This window comes from Ambystoma mexicanum, chromosome 9 (assembly GCF_040938575.1).
Source record: "Ambystoma mexicanum isolate Mex_15411 chromosome 9, UKY_AmexF1_1, whole genome shotgun sequence".
Taxonomy (NCBI): Eukaryota; Metazoa; Chordata; class Amphibia; order Caudata; family Ambystomatidae; genus Ambystoma; species Ambystoma mexicanum.
The window spans coordinates 627,218,341-627,245,671 of NC_090931.1; the positions used below are offsets into that span (position 1 = coordinate 627,218,341).

General features: G+C 45.5%; 1 protein-coding gene across 2 annotated transcripts in view; it reads right to left on the minus strand.

Moving 5' to 3' along the window:
- Positions 1 to 27,331, minus strand: part of NEK8 (NIMA related kinase 8) — a 271,322-nt gene that overhangs the window by 228,989 nt on the left and 15,002 nt on the right. For both annotated transcript variants that reach the window (XM_069615313.1, XM_069615312.1), the window contains exons 2-3: positions 21,060 to 21,265; positions 6,129 to 6,361 (exon numbers count right to left, since the gene is read on the minus strand). In XM_069615313.1, the coding sequence (XP_069471414.1) occupies positions 6,129 to 6,361; positions 21,060 to 21,265 (439 nt within the window). The remainder of the gene's footprint in view (positions 1 to 6,128; positions 6,362 to 21,059; positions 21,266 to 27,331) is intronic.

Consider the following 27,331-nt stretch of genomic DNA (forward strand, 5'->3'; position numbering starts at 1 on the left):
AGTAGCCTGCAACTGCTCTCCTAGGTTTTCTCTCCAAGTCCAGTCCCTTTCTTACGGTCATGTCACTCTGGTTAACTAAAAAAAAGGGGGCTCAGAAGAACAAGTTACTTACCCGTGGTAACTTTCTTTCGACTGGATGTTCCTCCCACATATTCCTCATCTTATGATATCTCCATATCCAGCTTTAGCTGCTTCAGAAATGTTTTCCAGCAGGGGGCCCTGCGCATCGATGCCTGTTGACTCAATGTCCCTTGAGGGCCTGCGTCCCAGTGTCGACGTCATCAATGGCATATAGCATGCGCAGCGACCGTTGGCTTCAGTTACGATTTTTACAGGTATTGGTTTATCCTATCCCCGACAGCTACTCTTAACGAGTGTAAACTGCAATAACATGGATATTCAACTGCAGGGTAGGATGGGATGGTCGATGAGGAATACGCAGGAGGAACATCCAGTCAAAGGAACATTCACCAAGGTAGGTAACTTGTTCCTTAGAATGGATTGTGTCCTCCCACATATTCCTCATCTTATGATAGACTCCCAGAGCAGTGTTTGTATTTCTGGAGAAGGGAGTCAGAATTTTCAGTTTGAAATTAGAATTTAGGAGTTCGTATTGGCCTGTGTGTACAGAATTTAACACTGCCTTCCCAAAAACAGTTTCGCAGCCTGCGGAAGAGTCCAGATTATAGAGCTTGGTGAATGTGTAGGCGAAGGACCATGTTGCCGCCTCACAAATATCCTGAATTGGGACTCCCCTCTCTACGGCAGAGGAAGTAGCCATACCTGTGGTCAAATGTGCTCTGACACCCATAGGAGGATCCTTTCCAGACAACCTGTAGCATTCAGAGATTGCAAGGATGATCCACCTAGATAAGGTTTGTTTTGAAACCGCCATACCAAACTTATGGCTCGTATATCCAATAAAATGTTGATTGTCCTGTCTTAATTTAGACATTCTGGAAATGTAGAAACTAAGTGCACGTTTTGGGTCAAGCCTGTGTAGCCTCTCCTCTTAATTTCCAGAATAAGGTGGGGGATAAAAAGAAGGTAAAATGATTTTTTGAGTTAAATGAAAAGTAGGTTTAACCTTAAGGACTACCTTAAAGAAAACTGTGTAAGGAGGCTTGCAGAACAAGGCTTGAAGTTCACTCACCCTACGGGCTGATGTAGGGGCCACTATAAGAATGGTCTTTAAGTTCAAAAATCTTAAAGGACAGAAGTGGATAGGCTCAAATGGAGCACACATTAGGAATTGTAGAACTAGGTTGAGATCCCAAACCAGGACTTGAAAGGGGACTGAAGGAAAGACATTTGTCAATCCTTTCAAGAATTGTATAATCAGTAGAATCTTGAAGAAATATACCTCTTCAGAGGAACGTTTAAAATAATAGATGGTGCTGACAGATACCCTTTAATTGTACCAACCTGGAGCCCCAGATTAGCTTGTGTAACAAGAACGATAAAATCATAGGTGTACTGCATGTATAAGGGTCCACATTCTTATCCCTGCACCAGCTGCAGAACGTGTTCCAACAGCATTGGTACAAGGACTTTGTTGCGGCCTTCTGGCCGAAAGCAGAATCTCCATTATGCCTTGCGAGAGAAGATCCTCTCTTTGTGGAAAACGCATTGGAGGGCAGATGGACATTACCAGAAGGTCCGGGTACCACGTAATCCTGGCCCAATCTGGAGCAATTAGGATCATGGGTTTCCCGAACTTTCTCAACCTCCTGATTATGTGAGGAATGACAAAGACTGGAGGAAAAGCGTACAGGAGTGGAAACTCCCAGTCCACTATGAACGCGTCCCCTAGAGCTACTCTTGCCGATAATTCCCTGGCGCAGTACAGTTCACACCTCCTGTTGGCACTGGTCGCGAACAGATCTACGTGAGGGGTTCCCCAAAGGGCAAAGATCACTTGAAGGATCTCCTGAGCTAGTTCCCACTCGTGGGAGACTGTGCTCTGCCTGCTCAAAGCATCCGTTGCTGTGTTCTCCTCTCCGGCTGGGTGAACTGCTGATAGAGAGATTTCCTCTTGAATTGCCCAGTACCAGAGCTGCATTGCTTCTCTGCACAGTGGTAGTGGCCCTACGCCCCCTCTTTTGTTGAGGTAGTACATGGCCACTGTGTTGTCCGTTAGGACATTCTTTCCCTGTACAGAGGGTGGAAAAGCCTTCACCGCTAGTCTGATCACCCTCAGCTCCTAAGGATTGATGTGTAGTTTGGACTCCGATGGAGACCAACGACTGCTGATTGTCAGATCGTTGGTGTGGGCTCCCCATCCCGTGAGTGAGGCGTCCGTCACTACAATTATCTCTGGCCATGGCTGCCAAAAGGATTATCCTTTCAGAATGTTTTCTTGGTAGGTCCAACACAGTAGATCTTGTGCTATTCTGCTTGGAACCTGAAGGAGGTCTGACATGTTGCCTGAGAATTGTGACTATTGAGTCCTGAGAGGCCATTGGAGGGATCTCATTCTCAGGCGAGCCTCTGGCACCAGGAAAATGCAGGATGCCAAGCGACTTCAGAAAACCGAAGGCTGGAAGACTCTGGGCATTTTGGAATGTGTTGACCATCTGCAGAATGTCTTGAGCCCTCACCTCGGGTGGCAAGGCTTTTCCCAAGGAAACGTACAGGACAGCCCAGATGAATTGCAGCCTTTGAGATGGTATCATGTGTGACTTCTTGAAGTTGAGCGAGAAGCCCAAACTGTGGAGGGAGCGACAGTTGGAGCTGAGATGTTCCAGGGCCTGTTCGGGGGAACGTGCCCTGATCAGCCAATCGTCCAGGTAGGAATAGACGTGAATCTCCCCTCTCCTGAGACTTGCTGCCGTCACCGCCATCAACTTGGTGAAAACCCTCGGAGCGGAGGTCAGCCCAAATGGCAGAACTCTAAACTGATAATGAGAACTACCAACGGCAAACCTCAGGTACGTTCTGTGCTTGTGATGGATTGGCACATGAAAGTAAGCCTCCTGAAGGTCCAATGATGCCATCCAGTCCTGAAGCTTGTGGGCCTGAAGGATCTGACAAAGGGTAACCATCTTGAACCGGTCCTTCCTGAGGAACGTGTTCAAGTCTCTTAAATCCAAGATGGGTCTCAATCCTCCGTCCTTCTTGGGTATTAGAAAGTAAAGGGAGTGCCAACCCTTGTTCCTATCTGCTACAGTACCAGTTCTATAGCACCTTTCTTTAGCATGGTCAAAATGTCCTGCATAAGGAGCGGATCTGGAACTTTGAAAGAGCTGTTCACCGGTGGATAATCCTGTGGCCATTTTAAAAAGGGAAGGCAGTAACCCTGGGCAACTGTTTCCAATGCCCATGCATCTGAAGTAATACCCCACAATTCTGTCAGATGCTGAGAGAGTCTGCCGCCCACAGGGGCTTGTGGAGTAAAGCCTCAGAGAGGCTTTGAGGTGGCTGATGCAGCGACTGAGGGTAAAGCAGCCCTTGCCTGGGTGGTGTTAGCACCTCTTCCCCATCCACCACGGGGGAATCTTTTCTGACCTCTTTGATTCGACAGTCCTCTCCCTCTTACAACTTAGGAGTAATAGCGAAAGGACCGGCCCCTCCAAGCTGTACCAGTGGGGCGAGTAGGTGGCTGTCTGATTGGTGCGCCAAGGGATTTGGCTGCAGCTTTGGAGTTCTGCGGCTTCTCCAGGCTCTTGTCAGTCTTGCTGCCAAATAAATAAGTGCCAGCAAAGGGCATGTTAAGAAGTCTAGACTGTACAGCTGGAGCAAATCCAGACTTTCTCAACCAGGCAAATGTGCACGTCACAGTGCTAGCCACCATTGCTCTGCTGATACTGTCCGCTGAGTCAAGACCAGACTGGACGGATTCACACAAATCGCAGCTTTCCCATCCTTGACAATGTTTAAAAAGCCGTCTTGTTCTTCCCCTTTCGGGGATATGTTCAGCCGCCATCGCTATACAATCCCATAATGTGCAAGTGAACTTGGCCAGGGCACACGTGGCATTTGCTGATTTAAGAGCCATACTCCCTGCAGAGAAATCTTTTCTAGCCCAAGCGTCAACGCTTGTAATCTCTGTTTGGGGGCGGGAGGATAGTTGGGTATGCCTGTTGTCTGGATGTAGAAGTGGCAGCCTGAACTGCCAAGCTTTCAAGAGTTGGATGTTTTGTTAGATAGTACGGGTCACTACTTGATGCACAGTACTTACTGATTAGTTTTTTGTTCACAGCCGGAATTAACTACGGCGTCTCCCAGTTGGCATTAACTCTCTTTTGTAGAGCTGCATGGAATGGTAGAATAGGGTCCTCTTGGGGACCCTTGTCCAAAATATCAGTCGGGTTATCTTGCTCAAAAAGTGTCAGGCCTACTCCATCCCAGATATTCTATCCCTCTAGACATCAGTTGTCTGTAAGATCAATCGGCATGGTCCGAGGGGTTTGGCCTGCCAAACTCTACTTCTGGGGAAGTGGTGTCATGTAGGTCCTTTATTCTTGAGTCCTTATTAATTAAGGCCTCTGGAACATTATGTGTCCCATACTGCAATCCAAAGGAACAAAATTCATCTGAAGATAATTCATCATCCTCAAAAATTAAGGAAAGGGATTTAAAAAAAATCCTTCCGTGGCAGTGGAGTGTATGTTTTCTCGTCATCCTTCGAGGATTTTGGAACTTGCTTCGACAATGGCTTCGAAGTCTTCAACGCCTTTGACGTTGAGGACTTTGACCGCTGTGGCGTCAAGAGTTTTTTAGGGCTCGACGTGAAGTCTTTCGCGCCAATGGCATTGATGATTTTGGCTTCAATGGAGATTTTTCTTTATTCGAGGGAACCTCAGAGGGTTCTTGATGAGTATTCTCCTGGACACTCGGGCCCGAGGGCGCACAGGTTTTGACCATGCCTTCTTTTTGTCGCGTTTGTCGACACTGGCATGGCTGTGATTTTTCTTCCAGGGGGTCGAGGCTGCTTTCTCAAATACTTCAAGCATCTTAAGTCTGAACTTCTCCCACTCAGCCAGTGAGGCCGATTTGGTCAGGCACGAAACCCTTCCCAAGGACGAACTCGACGACCAAGGTGGCGACCTGTGGCACCTTTTCTTCGACCGCCATAAGGAAGATGACGAGTGGTGTGAGCCACTGCGTGATCGGGACCTTTTAGCTTTCTTCCGACAAGGAGAGTCTTCTCTCAACTCGTCAGAGGATCGCCTTTTCAACGGGTTTGTCAAAGGGGATTTATGGGACCTACCTGCAGCTAGTTTACCCTTATGCTGTTTTAGGCCCTTCGCTGTCATAGATAGGCATGACCCACACTCCGAAGTTGAATGAGAGGATCTCAGGCACCATAGACACACCCAATGGGGGTCCGTAAGGGTCATTTTCACCCCACCGTTGTGGCATTTTTTTAACCCTGATCTTGGAGTCGATGATGCTGATGACGATGCCATTTTCACAGAATGAGGTTTCTTAATCAAGGAACCAAAGTGCGAAGATAATCTGAAGCATTAGCTCTTGCGGAAAAACAGAACTGAAGCCAACGGTTGCTGCGCGCGCTATATACCATCAATGACATCGACACAGAGACGGAGACCCTCGAGGGACATTCAGTCGACAAGCATTGACGCACTGCGTCCCCCGCTGGAGCAATTTTGTGAAGGAGCTAAAGCTGGATATAGAGATATCATAAGATGAGGAATACGTGGGAGGACACAATCCATTCAAATGTATGATTTTCTCTGTCTTAAATGTACACTGTGTGTCCCCTGAACTTCAGAGCACCCCCTTTGCGCACCGATCTCCTTTGGATTTGTTGCAGCACATCTCTTAGACCCTCTCCACCACTTTCTCCAACAATGGCCTCTCTTGCATTCTAACATCATCAGTACATGCTCTGTAACCCTCTCGGTCTCTCATACACCTAGTAGAGAAGGGTGACAAGATTATTCCATCTGGATAATTATACTACGTTTGTATAAGGTGCTTCAGCACAATGTAAGCTTTTGAGTAACATTCCCAAAAGGCATTTCTTTGTTCAATTTAAGCCCCGCCCTGCAAAGGTGCTGCTCATTAATATCGAATTATGTGGTCACAGATTCACTCTCACACCTACCTCTCTGTGACCTTGTCAGAAGGGCTAAATGCTGCATATGCTTAGGGGTACATACCGTATATGCTTTGCTTTTACTGCTCAGGATCTTGGAGATGCCAAAGTCACCGATCTTCACGATCATGTGGTGCCTGTCAAGAAGGATGTTTTGTGTCTTAAGGTCCCGATGCAGGATGAGCTTGGTGTGTACATGGTGCAGTGCCAGCAGGATCTGGGCAAAGAAGTGTAGGATTGTGTCTTCGTCCAACAGTGAGTTACATCGTTTCTGAATGTACTCAGCCAAGGTGCCACCTGGGATGGGGATTGAGAAAAAACATTTGCACCAACCAGGTACACCACTGCATTTCTGGCTAGAAATTACAACTTCAGTTATGTGGCCTAGTATGTAGACTAGGGGTAGAGCGTGGCCTGGTGTTTCCTTGCAGATAGGAGGAAGCCCTACCTGAAGACAGCAGCCAGGCTTGCAGTCATCAGCCTATACTTGCTACTTTTTAACAGTTGCCAAAGAGTAGCAAAGATTACTTTTAGGACTTCCTTTTCAGCCTAATTTACATATTGGTTGTTATTATCCAAAGAGCCAGTTATGATTACTTATATGTTTTAAAAGGGAAATGATACATGGGACCACTCCTTAAGTGTTTTACCTCAATGAGAATGCTGATTTCCATTTTTAAAAACCCAAATGGGCATTGCATTTTGGTACACATGTATATTCTGAGCATGAATGTGGCCAAGTAAACCTCACTAATATTGGCAGTTTCACCAGAGGGATAACCTTTGCTGGGAAACATGCATTTGCTGCTTGTAGATTAGAAGAGATTAGATTAGTTTAGATAAAATTATAAGATTAGAGAAGCTAGTTGGCTTCATTGCAGAAGATACAATAAGCTATTTTTCATACCAGAGACCAACTGGTGTAATACAATCATATGAGCTGCATTGTGTGTGCTTTTGGGAATTGTCATAAAGGAACATTAGGAAAAATCTAGAAACATTTAAGGCATCATTGGTCATATATATTGGATAAAAGTTATGGTTTGCATCTCATGTGGGACTTAGATTTCGGGACTCCATAGAGGCAGCTCCTGCTTACTGTGTGATGTCTGATACCCAGGTGCTTCTTTTAACTCCTCCTCAAATTCCTATCTGTGGATTACATACCATACTATTATTACATATTACATAGTTCACTAAAATCCTGTGAACTACTCTCGGCGAAACTGCCTATATCCCCATGCCGTGCTCTAACCATCCACCTCATATACAGGCCACCAGGACCCTTAGGTTCATTTGAAGAGGACATATCTCACACAACATAAAAGACTCATCTCAGTTAATCATTTTAGGCTACCTCAACCTACGTTTCAATGATCCTGACGACAAACAAGCTCAAGCGATAGCTACCATGCTTGATGAACATGGCCTCAACCAAAAAGTCTTCTTCCCTACCCATGATAAAGGTAGGACTCTAGACTGGGTAGCCACTCTACACTGTCCAACTAACATCACCAAAATCACACCCCAACCATGGACTGACCATTACCTAATTGACTTTAGCTTGACACTTAACAAACAACCAGACAAAGATAAAATTATGGCACCCCCCTTCCCACTAGATCAAAGAAAAGCATCACACCAGACAACATCCTACCTCTCCTCCTTCCTGTGATTAACACTCTGCCAAGCAACTCCAACCCAAATACAATGGTTGAGTCCTACAACAACATTATGGCTAAGGCCCTAGATACTATTGCCCCACTTAAGGTACGCAAGAGTAAACAACAGACTCACCCCAATACCTGGTTCACCCCTCACCATAAAGAACTTAGTTAGAAACTACATGGAAACACTCCCCAAAGGAGGAAAATAAACTTAAATTAAAACTTTTCGCCAATAATTCTGAGAAAGAAATTATCTAAACAAAAAAAGAAGTCTACAACGACAGAATTTCGAAAGCCTCTTCCAATACTAAGGAACTATTTGTGATCCTCTGGAATTAGAATCGCCCATAACCCCCAGCGGACAACGTACCTAGAGACAAGCAATGGTGCACTAGCATCCAAAATGCCCTTGCAAATAAAATACAAACTCTGCAGCAAAAAAAGCCTTTCTCACGTTTGTTGAAATACCTACCAGCACCACTCCAAATGACAAGCATGATTCAGCTCTATTTAAATTCTCCAAAGTCACTATTCAGGAAACAGAAAAAATCATTGCCTCCCTAAAACCATCAAACTGTAAAGGGGACAACTGTCCAGCCCAAATAATTAAGGATGCAGCAAGAGATTTAGCCCCTTTTATCTCTAAACTCATTAATGCTTCCTTTTCAACCAACACTGTCCTAAGCAGCTTAAAAGAATCCTTGGTTTTACCCCTTCTCAAAAAACAAACCTAAGACCCATCCATCCCCACAAATTACAGGCCTATCACAACGGTCCCATTCCTCCTCAAGATAATAGATAGAATGGCCTATCTTCAAATTCAGAAATACCTTGAGACCAACCAACTTCTAGGCTCCAGCCAATCGGACTTCAGACCCCAGCATGGCACAGAGACAGCACTAATAGACCTTAAAGCTTAAATTGACGAGCTTAATGACCTGCAGTATTATGCAAACACCTAGCCTCGGCTGCCCACTTTTCAAGTGAAGCTATAGCTTGGGTCCATTCCTTTCTAGATAATAGGAGTATGCGAGTCTTCTCCACTTTAGCATCAGCAGACCCAATTCAAACATCATGTGGAGTCCCTCAGGACTCATGTGTCTCGCCAAGCATGTATAATATCTTTACTAAGCCTCTATTTGACAAATTGGATAGATTGGGTGTCACCTACACAAACTACGCTGACGACACCCAGATCCTCATTCCCCTTTCGGGCAATTTCGCTTCAGAAATCAAAAAGTGTCTAAACTTAAAGACACTCCCGTCCCCTGCACACCTTACAAGCTGAAATAAATCAGTCAAATTTCATAACATTTGCACTTTTATATATAGAAAGAATTGTCAATTTAGAACATAGGTAAAACAATATCTTCATAAAAGTACAGAAAAAAGGTATCAACTGACTTCCAATATGGCCAGCATGAAAAACAAATCAAACCAGACAAAAAAATAAGCTCCCAATTTTGAACTGCAGCTTCAAGCTCTACGCGTTTCGGGGACTATCCCCTCCTTCAAAAGCAAAAATATCTCACAGTGGGAATGTTGTCAAAGAAAATAGAGTCTCTGTCTGTGCATCTGTCTGTGCACGACGTACACAGAACCAGGATCCCTGCGAATACTCCTGCCGTCCTCAACAAGTGAAATGTGATTGCCGAACTCTAAGGCAAATCAATAGCCAATCCAATCCAAATTCAGGACTTCCAGTACCCCGCATCCAATGTAAAGCATCCTGCTGATTATAGAAATGTATAATGCAATTCCAGAAGCGCACCTCTTCACCTCAGATTCAACGGCTCCTCTCACGTCCGTGTGAATTGGAGAGGAGCCGTTGAATCTGAGGTGAAGAGGTGCGCTTCTGGAATTGCATTATACATTTCTATAATCAGCAGGATGCTTTACATTGGATGCGGGGTACTGGAAGTCCTGAATTTGGATTGGATTGGCTATTGATTTGCCTTAGAGTTCGGCAATCACATTTCACTTGTTGAGGACGGCAGGAGTATTCGCAGGGATCCTGGTTCTGTGTACGTCGTGCACAGACAGATGCACAGACAGAGAGTCTATTTTCTTTGACAACATTCCCACTGTGAGATATTTTTGCTTCTGAAGAAGGGGATAGTCCCCGAAACGCGTAGAGCTTGAAGCTGCAGTTCAAAATTGGGAGCTTATTTTTTTGTCTGGTTTGATTTGTTTTTCATGCTGGCTATATTGGAAGTCAGTTGATACCTTTTTTCTGTACTTTTATGAAGATATTGTTTTACCTATGTTCTAAATTGACAATTCTTTCTATATATAAAAGTGCAAATGTTATGAAATTTGACTGATTTATTTCAGCTTGTAAGGTGTGCAGGGGACGGGAGTGTCTTTAAGTTTAGACACTTTTTGTTTTATGTTTAACACATGCTCCAGTGTCAGGGCGTGTATTCCTCCCCAGCACCCAGAATTGTAATAAAATTTCTCTAAATAGTTATTTAGTTTTTGAGTAATTAGGTGTGCTCTGATAGATATTTCTTTTTGTAATTTCGCTTCAGATACAGCCTTAGTAAATGAAATGTACACCCTCATTCAGGCCTGGATGGCCACGCATGGCCTCTGCCTGAATAACGATAAAACAGAGATCCTGATTCTCGGCTCGGCCAATAGCTTAAAAAAACTTGACACTAACTATAGTGCATTCAACATTGATCGGAACATAATTACAGTTGCCAAAGAAGTGAAGACACTTGGTTTCTATCTGGACTCTATGCTAACTCTAAAAAAACAGGTAAACTCCCTGGCTTCAGCCACGGCTTACACTGGCAAACTCATTAGAGCATGTAGACCTTTCCTCTCACTAACTAGTTGCATTCTCCTAGCCAATGCCCTCATCCTATCAAAATTGGACTACTGCAATGCACTGTACCTAGGTGCCAACAAATATATCATTAACAAACTACAGACACTGCAAAATAATGCGCTCAGAATGGCTCTGAACATCCCCACTAGAGAGCATATTTCCAACACCAGGAGAAACCACCACTGGCTGAAAATCAGTGGTAGGATACTCCTTAAAACTGTATCATTAACTTACAAATGCCTTAACAACGCAGCCCCTCCATACTTGAAGGAAAGAATAACTAGAAAAACCTCTGCACGACCATCTAGGACATCCAACTCTTACTGCCTCCAAATACGCAGATTCAGACTTAAAAAAACAGGAGGCAACAGCTTCCCAGTAAAAGCAGCCCAACAATGGAATGCACTCCCAGTTGAGCTCAGAAGGATCAGACTTACTTCATTTTCAGGCCTAACACCCGCACCTGGCTACGAAACAATGACCACTAGGTCCAATGAATGCAACTGTATGTTCTACGTGTATGCCCCTACCGTACCTTTACCTCCTAACACTTGTATTCCATGTGCCTGACTATATCTGTAACTGTATCTTTACATACATCTGTATCTGTAACTAAGCTGTAAGTATTCTTATGATGTTGTGCGCCCAGCTACCTAAGGGTTTGGTGCGCCCTACAAATAAACAAACAAACAAACAAAGAACCTTAGCAAACGGCCGGACAGGACTGACCTACTATTACACCTTACGTGTGGATGTCAAACATGAACCTTAGAGGGGAAACAGACAAATCCAATACATTCCTTAAGTTTAAATTGGAGCAAAAAAGACACATATTTGGACAGTGTATGTAGAGTGAGAAAGATGGCAGGGTGGAGGCAGACAAATCTGCAGGTATACTTGAACTGCTTCCTTTTGACTTGTAGGTAGTTCTTTAGTGCCAACATTAGTTTTGGTTCAGGTGGCACTTTAGTGATAATATTCATATTGAGCCCAACTGATCAGCGCGCCAGCTAACACTTGGACCAAACATACCCATCCCAGTGTATGCCCATTAGAGTGGTTACTAGAAGTAGCACTAGAAGTCTGGGATAGGGAGGTGGTGAGATCCCTAGAGCAAAGGCACCGGAAACCTTCAAATGGCCTCCTGTTTTAATGAAAACTAGCTGATATACCCAGCGTTGCACAGGATTTTATTTTCTTATCGGTACTATTTGTTAGAAATAGCTTAAGGTCCCAAATCGCTTATCGCTTGATATGCTTTGCACTCTGAAGGGAACTACACTGAGAATGGAGAACGAAGAACAGGAGTTGTGGATTCGCAACAAGTGCGCCATTAATCACTGGTTGAATTCGAGCAAGTAATGAAAGTACATGAGTAGGTGTGCGCAGCAGATCAACTCCTGCCAACTTATCCACACAAGTTGGTACAGATATAATGTTTAAATGAAAGGAGTGGAATTGCGTGTTACACCATTAGAATAAGTAACTCAATTTAAAAAATACTATTCTTTGAATTGAGTTACACTGAGAATGGGCATGTGTGGCTGGCGGACTAACCCTGGAGCAAAAGTGGAGGGGAGGTGAGAGTTGCTGTGCTGCAGAATACTGGGACCTTTTGTGCACTCTCCCCACCTGCCGCCTCACCCCGGCGTGGTGCAGTGCATTGCGGTGTAAATGTCTCAGAACTGGTGCGTCCTAGGGCTTTGAATGTGGTTTTCTAGGTCCAGTAAGGACCTTGAGTTTTGTTTCTCGCATCCCGATGTTGTGAGCTCTGTCCAGTCCTTCTACGACCACCTTGGTGTTCCGCCACTTCCAGGCAACCGCCTCATGTGTGCAGGGGCTGGAATACAGGGAACGGGGTATCCACATGTAAAATAGCCAGTGTTGGGCAAAGGTTCCCAACAGGTTACTGTGCATAATTTGGTGCAGATTGGTGGAACAGTGTGGAATTGTATGAGGAACATACAAACGCACAAAAAACAAATTCCCCCCGGCGCGGTGCAGTGCGTAGTGGTGCATATATCTCAAACGGTGCGTCCTAGGGCTTTAAAAAGAGGTTTTCAAGGTCCAGTAAGGACCTTGAGTTTTGTTTCTCGGATCCAGATGCTTGCAATGAGCTTTTTCCAGTCCTCCTACGACCACCTTGATGTTCCCTCACTTCCAGGCGGCCGTCTCATGTGTGCAGGGGCTGAAGTCTGAGGGACGGTGTGGGAGGAAAACATGTAATGTAGCCAGTGTTATCCGGAGGGTCCAAACAGGAAACTGTGCAAAGTTTGGTGCAGATTGGTGAAATAGTGTAGAATTGTATAAGGAACAACGCTTCTGCCAGCCACAAACATATTTTGACTTTTGCTGAAATCCGGGTAAAGGGATGGTGTCGGGAATCCACATCCTTCTACGGCCCATACATCATGCTCATCTCATGTGATCAGATCAACCCATAGACTCAGGCACACAAGGAGTAAAGTCCCTCTCATGTCCAACTCCCACCTTCATTTTCTGCCCATGCCCAAGTTCAGGCATTCTCACGTTTCCATATGTTTTCCACACCACAAAGACCAGAGTTCCGTGCTTTTCTGCAGGAAAGGACGCTACGGCCCGGATTGGAGTTTGCCATGGTGCTTGACAATGTAGTCGCAGCGTCTATAATGGCCCACGCCACTCCGCGGTCACGTGTTGCAGTATTGTGACATTTAAGCACCCCCTACTGTTTCTGCGGTGCTTCTGAATTTGCTCAAGTACTGAATCCTGTTTCTTGCTGTTCTTTTGAGTCTTTTTCTTTCCTGGTCTTTGAACTTTCTTTCGTCTGGATTCCTTGGTCTATCCCTTGTCTGATTTGTTCGCTCGATCTTGTTCTGTCTTCATCCTGCCAACCTGGAAAGGCTTACTGGACTGCCTTGCCTCACCCAAGTCGGCTTCGTTTGCAGTGTGCCTATCGACTTTGGTCTCGACCTGGAACATTACCTGGAATTGCTTTGATTTTGCCCTAGCTGCTTCGTTGACCGTGCTCTTGCTACTCATTGGTATCTAATTACTAGGAATCGTCCCCTGGATTGTTTTTGGACTTGGTTTACTCCTGCTTACACAGACCAGCCATTAACTGGGGTCGGAGCACCACGCGGATTGTTACAAACGGACTGGTGACTTTTGTTGTGTGTTTTCAATCCCGTTATGCGTCCTCGTTTCGGCGGGTGAGCTTCTGGACTAGAGACATTCCATTAGGCATCCTCATTTCGTCAGGTACAGTCGAATGGGGTTGCTCAGGTTCTGCTTCCTGCTGCTCTACGTTCTCATCGGGGAATTTTCCATTTACTATTGCTCCGGATTCCACAGTAAGAGAATTTCCTCTATTCTGTCCTGATACACACACTCACAGTTCAAGTAGAATTTCTCTGGCTAACAACAGGGTACATTTCTTACAGTGTCATCACAGCTCATCAGGAAGAAAGACTAGTAACAGCCATATCGTAGTTGGTTTTTGCAGTGCTATCTTATTATTAAGGTTAGTGCTGAAATTACACAGTTCATGACATCAATTTTGGAATTACGCAGGATTAATTTGTGTAATTCTTCCTATTGGTCTATCTGCGTGTTCCGGCTGCTGTCTTCCTGTGTTCGTGGGATCCATTCTTTCAAAGAATAGATCCTGCTGTCTGGTTTTGGAATTCAGACAGTAGGTTATATTGTTGGGAAGAAATCGTCGGCTACACTACGAGGGGAAGTAGCGGCGGATTCTAACAGATGGGGTGTTCAAATGTCATGTAGCCAGTAATGTCAAAAGGGTCCTAACAGGAGACCGTGCAAAGGTTGGTGCAGATTGGTGAAACAGTGTGGAATTGTATAGGGAAGATACGCAAAGCGACAAACCCACACCCACATTTTCACTTTTGCTGAAATCCGGAGGAAGGGGTGGGGTGTCCAGATGTCATGTAGCCAGTAATGTCCACAGAGTCCTGACAGGTGACTAAGCAAAATTTGGTGAAGATTGGTGAAACGGTGTCAAATTGTATAGGGAACATACGCGAAGCCAGTAACCCACACACAAATGTTCACTTTTATATATAGATTGGGTCCTTGTGAAAAGGCAGACTGAAGTCCAACATCCAATGCAGCCCTTGCTGGGGAATTCCACTTCATATCTGAGAGGGTCTCCCCACCATACTCAATCTTTAAAAGACCCAGCCAAGAGAGCATGAAAAACTAAGATTGACACTTCGCCCAGGGCCTTTCAGTCATTTGCATATATTGCACTGTTGTGGCAAGTGGTAGGGAGGGACTGGGGCCTGAGCTTGGCAAGGACAGGGGGGATTTTCTTTCCTGCTGACATTTGTTCTCCAGCAGAGACACTGACGTGATTGGCCACCCAGGAGACGACCCTGGCAAAGGACACTAGTCCAGGTGTAGGTTTGTCCTGGTCAAGCTTAAGCTTACTTTTCTTTGGCCACCAATAGATTGTTTTTGATTTCCTCTGTTTTAGTGCCTCAAATTAAAGTGGTGTGATCTTCCTCTCTGGCCTATGCCTAATCCCTGTCCTCTTTGAGGCATATTGTGTCAGAACCTAAATCAATGGGCTCAGATATGGTGGGCCACCCGAAAAGGAGAACCTTTCAGTGTGACAACATGGATCAGGGCACGAAAGTTTCAGTTTAGGAGGAGGGTGGAGAGCTCAAGTAGAACTCGACCCCACCTCCTACCTAGTAGACCTCGTACTTCTAGAATCACTTATGACTAACCATTTAGTCACCCAGTAAGCCAAGTATATTTTCTGCAGTGAGTCCAGCTCTGTGACAGATGAGGCAGAGTCGACAGTCCTCCCAGGAACACCAAAGAGGACATTGAACCAACAATCAGTTTTGAAGGATCAAGGAAAGCCTGCTGGGCACCTCGGTTGCTACCGGATCCAGAGCCCAGAGCAGGGAGAGGAAAAGCTAGTGTAGCAGAAGCAGTTCCCCCCAAAGGCAGCCCATTGAGGACGCAGTCCCCCGGCAGCACTATCAAGAAACCAGACAGTGTTACATTTCCAACTCGGCTGGTGCAGATCCACAGACTAAAGACAATTTGGGGATCCCAAGACGCTGACCAAAGCTATCTTCCAAATAATCCTGGGACCCAGTTAGAACCTTCCAACCGAGAGGAGGACATTTATTCCCAGCCCCAGCTGTAAAACCAATAACCAAACCTATTGTTGACAAAGGAGACACTCTAGGCTCTCAATAGCAATATTCTGCTACCTTAGAGTATATGCTGGAGAAGATGGTTACTGGAAAATTTGCTGTGCTAAAGCAGCTACCTACTAACCAACCTACTGGAGCACCTTTTTCCCCAGTCTCTTTACTTCAAGAGATGTTATCAGGAGAAGACATTGAAGCGTTCTTCAGACGTTTTGAGCACATTGACGAGGCAGCCAAACAGAACAACCCATTCTGGCTTCAATATACCTCTCCACTAACAGGTGACTTACAGGCAGCCCACAAAGTCTTAAATGTGGAAGGACAGATGCAATATGAGATCCTGAGGAACGTCATTTTGGCGTGTCTAGGAAACAACAAAGAGTACCACTGTCAACAGCAAAGGGGGGTACGGCTGTCGTCTCATTAGACCCAGTGAGGGATGGTATACAGAATACTACTTACAGCATTCCGTGAAAAAACTGCCTCTTGAACCAGTGGATACCAGTTCCTGTGTCCCAGGGGATCCAGACTCAAGACATGAGGACTGACGGTTGAATCTAGGGTACCAGTAAATCAGCATATTTGGGGAGAAGAGAGCTATACTTGCCCAAGAACTAACAGGCTGGAGCTATAATCACCCACACAAGACTGAAGGTCAACAATGACTCCACTCGATTCAGGGAGCTGACAGATAGCTGTCCATTCCGACCTAGTACAACTAGAGCAACTAATCCTGAACTGGTTTGTCCCATGTGCACAAAGACCAAGAAATCTATCCCAAGGATCACATGCATTTTTTCAGCGATTACCAAGCAGGAGTGGCAGTGATGTCAGGACTTGCAGAAGGGATCCATCCTTGCTACCAGCCTAGAAAAAGCTGAGTGAAGAGATATGGTGGAGTTTGGGCTTACCAAACTATTTTTCAACACAGAATAATTCAATGCACTTCAGTCTGAGATACCTGCTCAATAGAGGGTGCCAAATGGGTCCTAAACTATTCCTGACAGTAAATTATAGTACTCATTGCTGACTATGTATCTATCTGTGCCAAATACACTTATTATTATATATTCCATCTGTTTTTTCATGAAGTCTTTGTCACAATTGATTCCAATGTTACATCAAAAGCTCACATATGCGTCATTCCAATCTACAATATTACCTTCTTAATTGGATATACAGCTTTTCTCATCATAAATGCAAAAAATCTATCATTTTGATAGTCTCATCTGCCTCCCCTCCGGACACACCTAAGCGTAATGAGAGACTTGCCAGTAGACTACCATATAGTAGGCACCCACTAATAGAACACACCCATAAACTCACATGCTCAGATCGCTCTGGACCCACCCATAATAATCACAGGCAAAAAAAACAAAAGCCACACAGTTGCACTAAATAACCCAGACACCATTCTTCCTAGCTCACCTCTGAAGGGCTCTCCGAAACAGCCTATCAAAGGAGCATTACTGATGTCAGGTCCCTTGTAGCATATGCATCAGAGATCGCCGACACTATTGTAAACAATAACCTCGACTTCATCGTAATGACAGAAACGTGGCTGCATGAGGCAGCTGGCCCCTCCATTGCCCTAGCCACCCCGGACAATTATTCCATTCTCCGTGCAGACAGACTCACGGCTCGCCGAGGAGGAATAGCCATTATCTTTAAAGACACTCTCAATATAAGACTCATCACCCCTACGTTGCTATCTTCGTGTGCACGCCTTTCAGTCAAGTTCCAAACTTCACCCAACAACACCATCATATTACATAGTATTTACAGGCCCCCAGGACCCCCTGGATCCTTCGAAGACGACATCACAGCCTTAGCAGCTGACACCACTAAACCTATGGCACAAAATATCATCTTAGGTGATTTAACCTTGGTTATAATGACACCAGTGACCTACACGCCACCTCCCTAGACTCTGCACTATCAGATCATGGCTATACCCAAATTAGCTCCAAACCCACCCACGAAAAGGGCAGGATAATTGACTGGATAGCGGTTCTCAATTGCAACACTTCCCTATTAGACACCAATCCTCTAGTATGGTCAGACCACCACCTTATCACCTTTGAAATAAACATGAACAACTTGGAAAAAAAAAGCCTACCATTGCTCCCCCCTGCCTCACAATAAATAAACGCAACATCACAGTAGAAGCCTTAGTTCCCTTGGTAGTTCCCCTACTCAATGCCCTACTGGACACCAATGATCCTAGTACCCTGACCTCCGCCTACAATGAGACTATGTCCAAAGCTATTGATGCTATTGCCCCGCTAAAACTGTGCAAAAGTAAACCTATAGCCCATCTTAACTCGTGGTTCACTCCAGAGTTAAAAATACTCAGTACAGAAAAAAGAAAATTGGAATCGCGCTGGAAATCCTCCCGCACACCTGAAAACAAAACAAATCTTGCCACCATCACCGCCACCTACAAAAATAAGATAATCCAGACCAAAAAAGAAACCTACGACGACAGAATAGCCCAAGCCAGCTCCAGTACTAAAGAACTATTCAATATTCTAAGAGAACTTGAGAACCCCAACCTCACGCCAGATACATGCACTAAGGATAAAGCCTGGTGCACCAGTATACAAAATGCCCTGTCCAACAAAATTAAAGGACTTCAGACCAAAATAGCCGACAAAAGATCCCAACTCACAGTTAACACTCCAGCATCCACCCCCGCCTCACACACTAATTCAGGCTTCATGTTTAAAAAAGCTACCATACCCGTAGTTCATAACATCACTGCGTCTCTCAAACCATCTAACTGTAAGGGTGATAGCTGCCCTGCCCAGATCATAAAAGATGCAGCTCGAGACCTAGCACCATTCATTACTAAGCTCATAAATTCCTCCTTCGCTAGCTACTATGTCCCAAGTAACCTTAAACAGTCCTGGGTTCTACCGCTACTAAAGAAACAGACCCTTGATCCGGATATACCCACTAACTATAGACATATCACACACAGTCCCCTTTTTACTGAAAATCTTGGAAAGAATTGCCTACTTGCAAATACAAGATTATCTTGAAACTCACAAATTACTCGGAACTCGCCAATCTGGCTTCAGACCTCAACATGGCACAGAAACCGCCCTTGTTGATCTCAAGTGCCAGATCGATGAATTGAAAGACAATGGAAGGATGGCCATCCTACTCCTTCTAGACCTTTCAGCAGCTTCTGATTTGGTGGACCATGCTATACTTTGCGACCACCTATCATCAGCAGCCCACTTCTCCAGTTCTGCTGTTTCCTGGATCCAATCCTTCCTCGCAAACAGAACAATGCGTGTGTTATCACCTTCGGCAGCCGCTGATCCCATCCCCATCACCTGCAGAGTCTCCCAAGGATCATGTGTCTCACCCACTTTGTACAACATTTTTACAAAGCCATTATTTGATAAACTGGACCGTCTGGGTGTCACTTACACAAACTATGCTGATGACACCCAGATACTCCTACCTTTATCAGGTACTTATGATATAGATGTCGCACGGATTAACGAAGTCTACACCACCATTTAGGCATGGATGGCCACACATGGCCTCTGCCTGAATGATGATAAAACAGAGCTACTCTTAGTTGGCTCATCTAACAACCTGTTCAAACTTAGTACCCGCTACATAAGTATCCTCATTGATGGGAACAATATACCCGTAGCCAAACATGTAAAAACCTTAGGTTTTTACCTCGATGCACAATCCAATCTAACTAAACAGATAAACATGACATCATCGGCCACTGCCTACACGGGCAAACTGATTAGAGCTTGCAGACATTTTTTTCTCCCCCACTAGCTGCCTACCACTGACGAGAGCGCTCATACAATCCAAATTGGACTACTGAAACAGTCTCCACCTAGGTGCGAATAAAGCCATTCTAAATAAATTGCAGATCATGCAAAACAACATGCTCAGAGTAGCGTTAAATATCCCCAAAAGAGAGCACATATCAGAAACTAGAAAGCAACACAAGTGGCTCTCTATACATGACAAAATCGACTTAAAAACCATCTGCCTCACTCACAAAGCCCTCAACCACCCAGCCCCCACCCCCCTATCTCTCAGACAAGTTCACTTGGAAAGTGTCCAACAGAACTACTAGATCATCCAACAGACCACGCCTGGTGGTGCCCAGATTTAATCTGAAAAGAGCTGGCGGCACCAGCTTCCCGGTATTAGCCGCCCAGTTATGGAACACCCTCCCTCAGAATATCCAAATGATTCAAGCTTTTGACACATTCAGAAGCCATGTTATCATCTGGTTACTCAACAAAACACAATCGCATTAGCCTAGATACCCCGACCTTGATGGACTGCACAATTTGTATATATGCTGCCCTGTAATTCTCCCATGACCTTTAATGCTTTTGATTGTATAATTATGTATCACATGTATATATCTACCGCTTGTAATCTTACCTTGACTATTCTTTGTAACCATCAATGTCCTAACAGTGCCCAATTACCTTTGGGTCAGGTGCGCAATATAAATAAAATAAACAAACAAACAAACAAATCCCATTTGCTAAATAAGAAGATGCAGTTGCCCTGTATGGGGATTAATAAGTAGCATTCATCAGTTTGCTTTCTTAGTTTTTATGTTTTCTATTTGCCAAACAAGGTGCTTCATGTTGTTCCTTTTAAAGTTCAACAGTGGATAAACCCTTGCTTTTAGGTAGTCCTTCTTAAGAAAGCCCTGACATTTCTGCACACACTTATTGATGCACAGCAGGGATTGAAATTAAGATTTGATAAGCAGGAGCTAAAAGCAGTTCCTGGGTATTCAGCATTAACCAGTGACCAGGAGCTACCACTCGGGAACCAGGAGCTAGCACATTGCGTTCCGCAAATCTAACATGTCACATAAGATACAAACATATCAATTTGTACATTATTTATGACCACTTATGCCTTAAATGTTGTATAGATGTGTCCTAATGCTTATTTATAGATTGTAACAGATGCACAGAGTTAAATACACATAGGTGTGTTTGTTCGGTATCAGTTGGCCTGGGGAGCCAAAAATAACTTCTGGTAGGTGTTGGTGTCAAGCTAACCAGGCTCTTCTAGGCCACAAGCAGTCTCTAAATAGCTACCAGCTCCCCTCAATTTCGAAACCTTCACAGGAACTCCTGAACAGTGGTGGGCAGATGCATTTGTAATGCAGACCCGGCAGCATATATATAGCAGGATACGTTTGTGCAAAGAAGAAGACAGAACTATTGCCTGTTTTAATGTTACCAAACTATTATAAAGGGTCAGGCTAACAAAGTTGCCAAGACACTGAAATATTAGCAAGGGCCCACCTGGTGCATACTCCATGGCAATCATAAGCGCCTTGTCCTCCAAGAAGTTCTCATAGTACTCGATGATGTTAGGGTGATTGAGTAACTTCAGCACCTGACACTCATTCTGTGCAGCCAACCGCTCGTCCTTGGTCATCTGCTCCACTGGGATGTGTTTGATGATCACCAGCTTCTGATCTGCCTTACGGAGGCACAGGTGCACTATCCTAGAATGAGATGTGCAAAGGGGTCATTACAGGTTATGGGTGGAGTAGCACATCCCAGATGGAGGTAGCAAAGGTAACAGAGGTAGTAGACCCTGGTGGGCCATATTATAGGTTTTCTGTAAAGGGAAACAAAAAAGCCCTTTTAGTGAAAAGAAAACAATACAAGCATACGGTTCGAGAGTAGGTGAAATCATGTAAGATAGTTTGTGTGAAACATACGGAACTAATTCTGAGATCATTTACCTGCCTAGAGGGGTCACAATACAAATCAACAAACAAGCAAACAAACACTCACTCATCGTTCAGCCTATTTCTACAGGCAAACGGGCTCATCCCTTTTGTAAGCAATCTATACCATACACATATGACATATCACTTCAGAATAAGTGATTTCCTGACATTCAAAGTAAGGCATTTCATAGGACAGGGAAATAACTGATGAACACAAGATGCTTCTTTCAGCATAGGTCATTATTTGATATACGGAAGTAGGTGCTAGAGGACCAAAGAGGGGCTGGCACCCGCAAAGCTTAAGCGAGAGCGGTATACAAGAGAAAGGAAGGAGAATAGCCTTGCAAACATGAAAGTATAGGCTATAAGTATAGACTGGCAGCAAAGGCAGTGAACAAAAAAGGGTAGTGAGTCCAACTAAGAAAAACATGTATGGTTCCCACTTAGGGTATACACAAATAGTCACAGAGTTCCCCGCAATATTTGGGGAAACTCTACACATCTCAGCAGGTTACTATTCCAGTGCCTCACTCTGAATGCTCAAGGAAAAGAGCAGCAAAAGTGGACTTCTATGTCTGACCCTAAGGCACGAACACGGAAACAATACTCAGGGTGCAAAGTTTGCAGTGGCTAATGATAACTGTCTCTTGGCAAGTACGAAATGGTGTGCTGTCTGAATGTATAGAATTAAGGTGGCAAGTGTATAGAAATATGTCACTATCTATCTCTCCTATCTTTTCTAACTGCTTCTCTATTTCCTATGCCTCTCCTATCACTACATCTGGCCGGAAGAAACTTCAGAAGGACATACTGGGCTCCAACCCAGGCCTTCCTATTACAGGCACCTATGTCACGGCTTCCGCCAGAGAGACTCTCACAGACATCCTCTTTGTTGTTCCCTCACTCGACCAATGGACTCGTTACATGGTCGCCTTTCTCTCTCCTATCACCTCTTCTCCCATTAATGGTGGCACCCGCTGGGAGGTTCTCCTTGACCTCTTCGCCATTTCCAGGGTCATCATTAATGTCTATCGGAATGGAACCATCATGGTTCAGGGTCCTCAACACAACCTTCTTCTCTTTGACAGGCTCTTACCTCGCCTCTATAACCTTATCTCTCCCTCTGCACAGGCTCCCTTGCCTGCTGTGCCTTCCTCCTCCTATGCACAGGCTCCTTTGCCGGTTGTGCCTTCCTCCACATCTGCATGGCTCCCTTGCCTGCTGTGCCCTCATTCTCCTCTGTACAGGCTCCCTTGCCGGCTGCGCCTACCTCCTCCTCTGCACAGGCTCCCCTGCCTTTCCTCACTGTCCCGGCTCCCTTGTCGGCCTTGGCGCCTCCGCCACCACTATACCTCTGGCTCTGTTGCCACCCACGGGTGGGACCACCGTTCCCTGCGCCCCCGCGGAAGACCTTCAAAGATGGCAAGCTGCTCCATATTGCCACGCTTAACTCTCGCTCTGCTGTCAAACAGTCGTTTGACTTCTGCAACCTCCTTGAACTCATGGACCTTGATGTGCTCGCCATCACAGAGATGTGGTTCAAGGACAGCTCGGTCACGAGCTTTGACACATGCCTCCCCGAAGGATACAAGATCCTCTCTGTGCCCAGGTCTAAGAAGACAGGATGGGGTGTGGCGCTGATCTTCCCAAAATGGATACATGTGTCCATCATCCCTACTCAGCCCTACTCCTCCTTCGAGTGCCCAGTCTGCAGGCTCTTACTCTCTCCTAAATCTTCTCTCCTTCTGGCCACCTACTATCGGCCACCAGGACAGTCCACTCCTTTCCTCTCGCAATGGGCTGATCTGGCCTCCTCTCAACTTTCCTCCTCCTCCTAACTCCTCCTGCTGGGTGATCTCAACATCCATCTGGACTCTCATGACTCCTCAGGATCTTGCCACACCTATGTGATTCTCTCTACCTCTCCATCTTACCCTCTGTCAACACGCACACAGCGGGCCACACTTTGGATGCTCTCATCTCTACCAACATCCCTCTCTGCATCCCTCTCACTACCTCTCTCTCTTGGATGGACCACTCTCTTCGCTCTTCAAACTTGAAGCTCTCCTCTCCTCTCCTCTTGCATTGGCACACCCGGCACGGCCACTTGGTTTCAAAGTCACCAGACACATGAAAACAGTGACAGCGGCTACCTTTGTCTCCACCTACTCTCCGCCTCCTACACCTGCAGCTGACTCTAACCCTGACATAGCCCTCGCTAACTTCAATCTCTCTATCTCCAACACTCTTGATACTCTTGAGTGTCATGTCCCTGTCATGAGTGTCCGGATGCAGGTCTTGGTACGTCTCCGATCTGGCTGCCCATAAACACAAGTGTAGGGCAGCTGAGCAGAAATGGAATTCGTCGGGCGGACCCTCTGACAAACTGGCCTGCCGCCTCCTTCAAAGGCAATATCGACTCCTCATCCACTCCAAGAAAAGAGTCTTTATTCAAGCCTGCCTCTCCACGGCATTAAACAACACGGCCAAACATTTCAATGTCGGTAAGGAACCGGCCAATCCTACAGCAGCCGCCTGTTCTGTCACACCCACCCAGGACCTTTGCCCGGCCCTGGCTGCACACTTCACTGCAAAAATCCAAGACATCCTTTCCCCTCTCTCTTTCACACCACATCATAAACCAACATCTCTGCAGCCTCCCTTTGCCCCTCCACCACTACTCCTCTCTTCTCTCACTCCCATCCCACCTAATGAGGTCTCCAGACAGGTCCGTGTATGAAGGCTTCATTCAAACAGGTGGACCCCTGCCCCTCCAAAACCATTAAGGACAACATTGACTCTCTCACTCCAGCCTTGGCTGACCTTTGCAATCTGTCTTTTGCCACTGGGGTTTTCCCAACTTCTCTTAAGCACTCCCTTGTGCACCCTCTACTTAAGAAACCCTCTGCCGACGCCTTCATTCTGGCAAACTACCACCCTATCTCTATCACTCCTTTCCTGGGCAAACTCCTGGAGAAGCTGGCTATCTCTCAGTTTACCCTCCACACTGAATCTGCTGGTTGCTTCCACGACCATCAGTCTGGCTTTACAGCATCCAGAGGCATGAAAACTGCTCTTCTGAACACCCGTGAAGACCTGGTCTCAAATCTCGACACTAACACTCCCTCTGTCCTCATTCTTCTTGATCTCTCCTCTGCCTTTGGCACGGTAAAACACAACATCCTGATTGCACGTCTGTGTGACACCCTGGGAATCACAGGTCAGGCTCAGGCGTGGTTAACCTCCTTCCTTTTCAACTGCCCATCTCGGGTGGAACTTGGGTCCTTTCTCTCTGCTATCCCTCTTTCAACCTGTGGTGTTTCCCAGGGTTCTAATCTATCCCCCTGGTTCTTCAATGTCTTCATGGCTGCCCTGGCACGTGTGATTGCCACTTTCATCCCTAACTTCCAGTGTTATGCGGATGACACGCAACTCTCCTTCAGGCTACCCTCAGCCACCTCCTCTACGTCACTCGTATCTGAATTTCTGACCGCAATTCAGTCATGGTGTGCTGCAAACGACATCTGCCTCAACGGCAGTAAGACTGAGATTGTTGGCATTGGGACTCCCGCTCCCGCTTTCCCACTCACACTCTGGTTGGCCTTGCTTGGCCCTGCGCCTGCACCAACCTGCGTGGCAAAAAACCTTGGGGTCATCTTCAACTCCCCTCTCTCCTTCTCCACTCACATCTCAATCATCTCTAAAAAGCCAAATAACCAGCTGCACCTCCTCAGAGGTACTCTTCCTTTTCTCACTATCCACCAGCGGCTCACTGTCTCCAGAGCCCTGGTTCTCTCATGGCTGGACTACTGCAACAGTCTCTTTCTCAACCTCCCTGCCTCTGCTCTGTGCCCTCTGCAACTCAGAACAGAACTGCAAGACTTATACTTGGCCTCAAGCCCAGTGACCACATCTCTCCAGCGCTGGAATCCCTCCACTGGCTCCCCGTGGCTGCAAGGATCAATTTCAAGACCCTCTGCATTGTCCACAAGGCTTTCTGGGGCCTGGGACCTACCTATATGCAACAAGGTCTACCTAGATACTGTCCTTCCCGAGCTCTCCGCTCATCTACCGCCAACATTCTGCGAGTGATCCGGTTATCCAAGCAGAGATTTGGAGGGAGATCTTTATCCTCTAGAGGGGCCTCCCTCTGGAATAGCCTCCCTGCCGCCCTCCATCTTGAGCCGGATCTCCTTAAGTTCCGGAAAAAAGACATTCCTCTTCTCCTCTTCCTTCTCTCTCTCCCTCTACCCTGCTAACCTCTCTCTCCGCTCTATCCCTCTCTCCCTCCTTTTCCGCACAGCCTGCTAACTGGCTGCTGGTGTACCCCAGAGTCTCACAGGTCCCGGGCATCCTCGCCAGTCGTCTTGCACCTGCCTCCGGCCCTTGCACTCTCCTCATCGTTACTGCACTTGGTCAATTGACCCATGATAGTGGCATCTCTCAGCACTTACCCCAGCTCTAACTGACAAGGCTCACTTGTCCCCGCCCTCTCCTGCACCTGTCTGTGCACATGCACGATCCGAATGTACCATGCCTTGAAGATCGTCTACCTGTTTTTCCCTTGTCTCCCCTCCTTGCATGGTCGCACCTCAATGCACTTGGAAAAACTGCAGAATCGTCGTCAGACCTATTTTCTGTTATCCACACTGTTACCTGTACTATATGCACTTGTGCCATCACTTACTCTGCTTTGTGCAGACTTGTATCATTCAGAAATTCAATGGCTCTGAATGACTGTTGTTTTTTCTCCTTGTTCCCTCCCTCCTTGAGCGCTTTGAAACACTTGCTTTGTGTATAGGCACTTTACAAATAAACAGTATCAATAACAATACCAAGTAACATTTTTATGGCTGGCTGGCTAGTAGCTGGCCACTTGAACTTTTTCACCCTGCGTCAAGACTGAAGCCTAAACAGGTGAAGCAGGGACAGAAAAGTGATTGCTTCCTGAAACAGGAACCAGCCACTATTAACGAAGAGGGTACAAGGAACAGTACTGACACATGACAAAGAAAATGGACAGAGTGCCTGCTGGAAAAACCAGCAACCAAACACTGGACAAAAGAATTACACATGTACAAGTGAGGCAGGAACAGAAATACAAACTTTAACAAAAATATCCAGGGAAAGAACAGAAGTCGAAGAAAATTAGGTTCAAACAGAGACTGGGGAGTAATAGCACAAGAAAGCATACAGGAAACCAAACACAAAGGTACACTGGACTGGAAGTCCAGCCTGGAAGAGATTAGTGCATATTCAGACATTTTAAGGAGTTGATTGACTGCAAACTCAAAATCACACAATGATTAGTATAAAATGACAAATGGATTAAAATGAGGCTTTGATGGATTACAAAAGTAATTTGAGTGTCTGCACGAGTTCCGAGAACAGGGCTCTGTAACAGGACATTTAGGATATTCATAAATAATTAATACTTAATCAGAAAATAGCAAGAGAAGATCAAAGACAAATGAGAAGCTATTGAATTATAAGGTAAAATCATAAATTAACTGTTTGAATAATTCTGTATATGCTGTAAATTAAGTTAGTTATAGTATGCCTTCAGTATCCTCCAAGTTAGGCATGATAATGGTAGTCCACCAAGACATATGTAAATGTTTATGGGAAGCTCTTGGAAATATAAAATAACTCTGCTTTTATGCATGGTAAAAATGGATGCCAAAGAGATACAGGTCATATATTATGATATTAAAGCAAAGCAGATGTGAAAGTATTACATACATACATAGCATACCATATAGTAGAAGGCCAGATGTATGTTTGGCTGAAGCCATTCTGCCCAACAATAATAACATACAATTAGCTGCAGAAAAG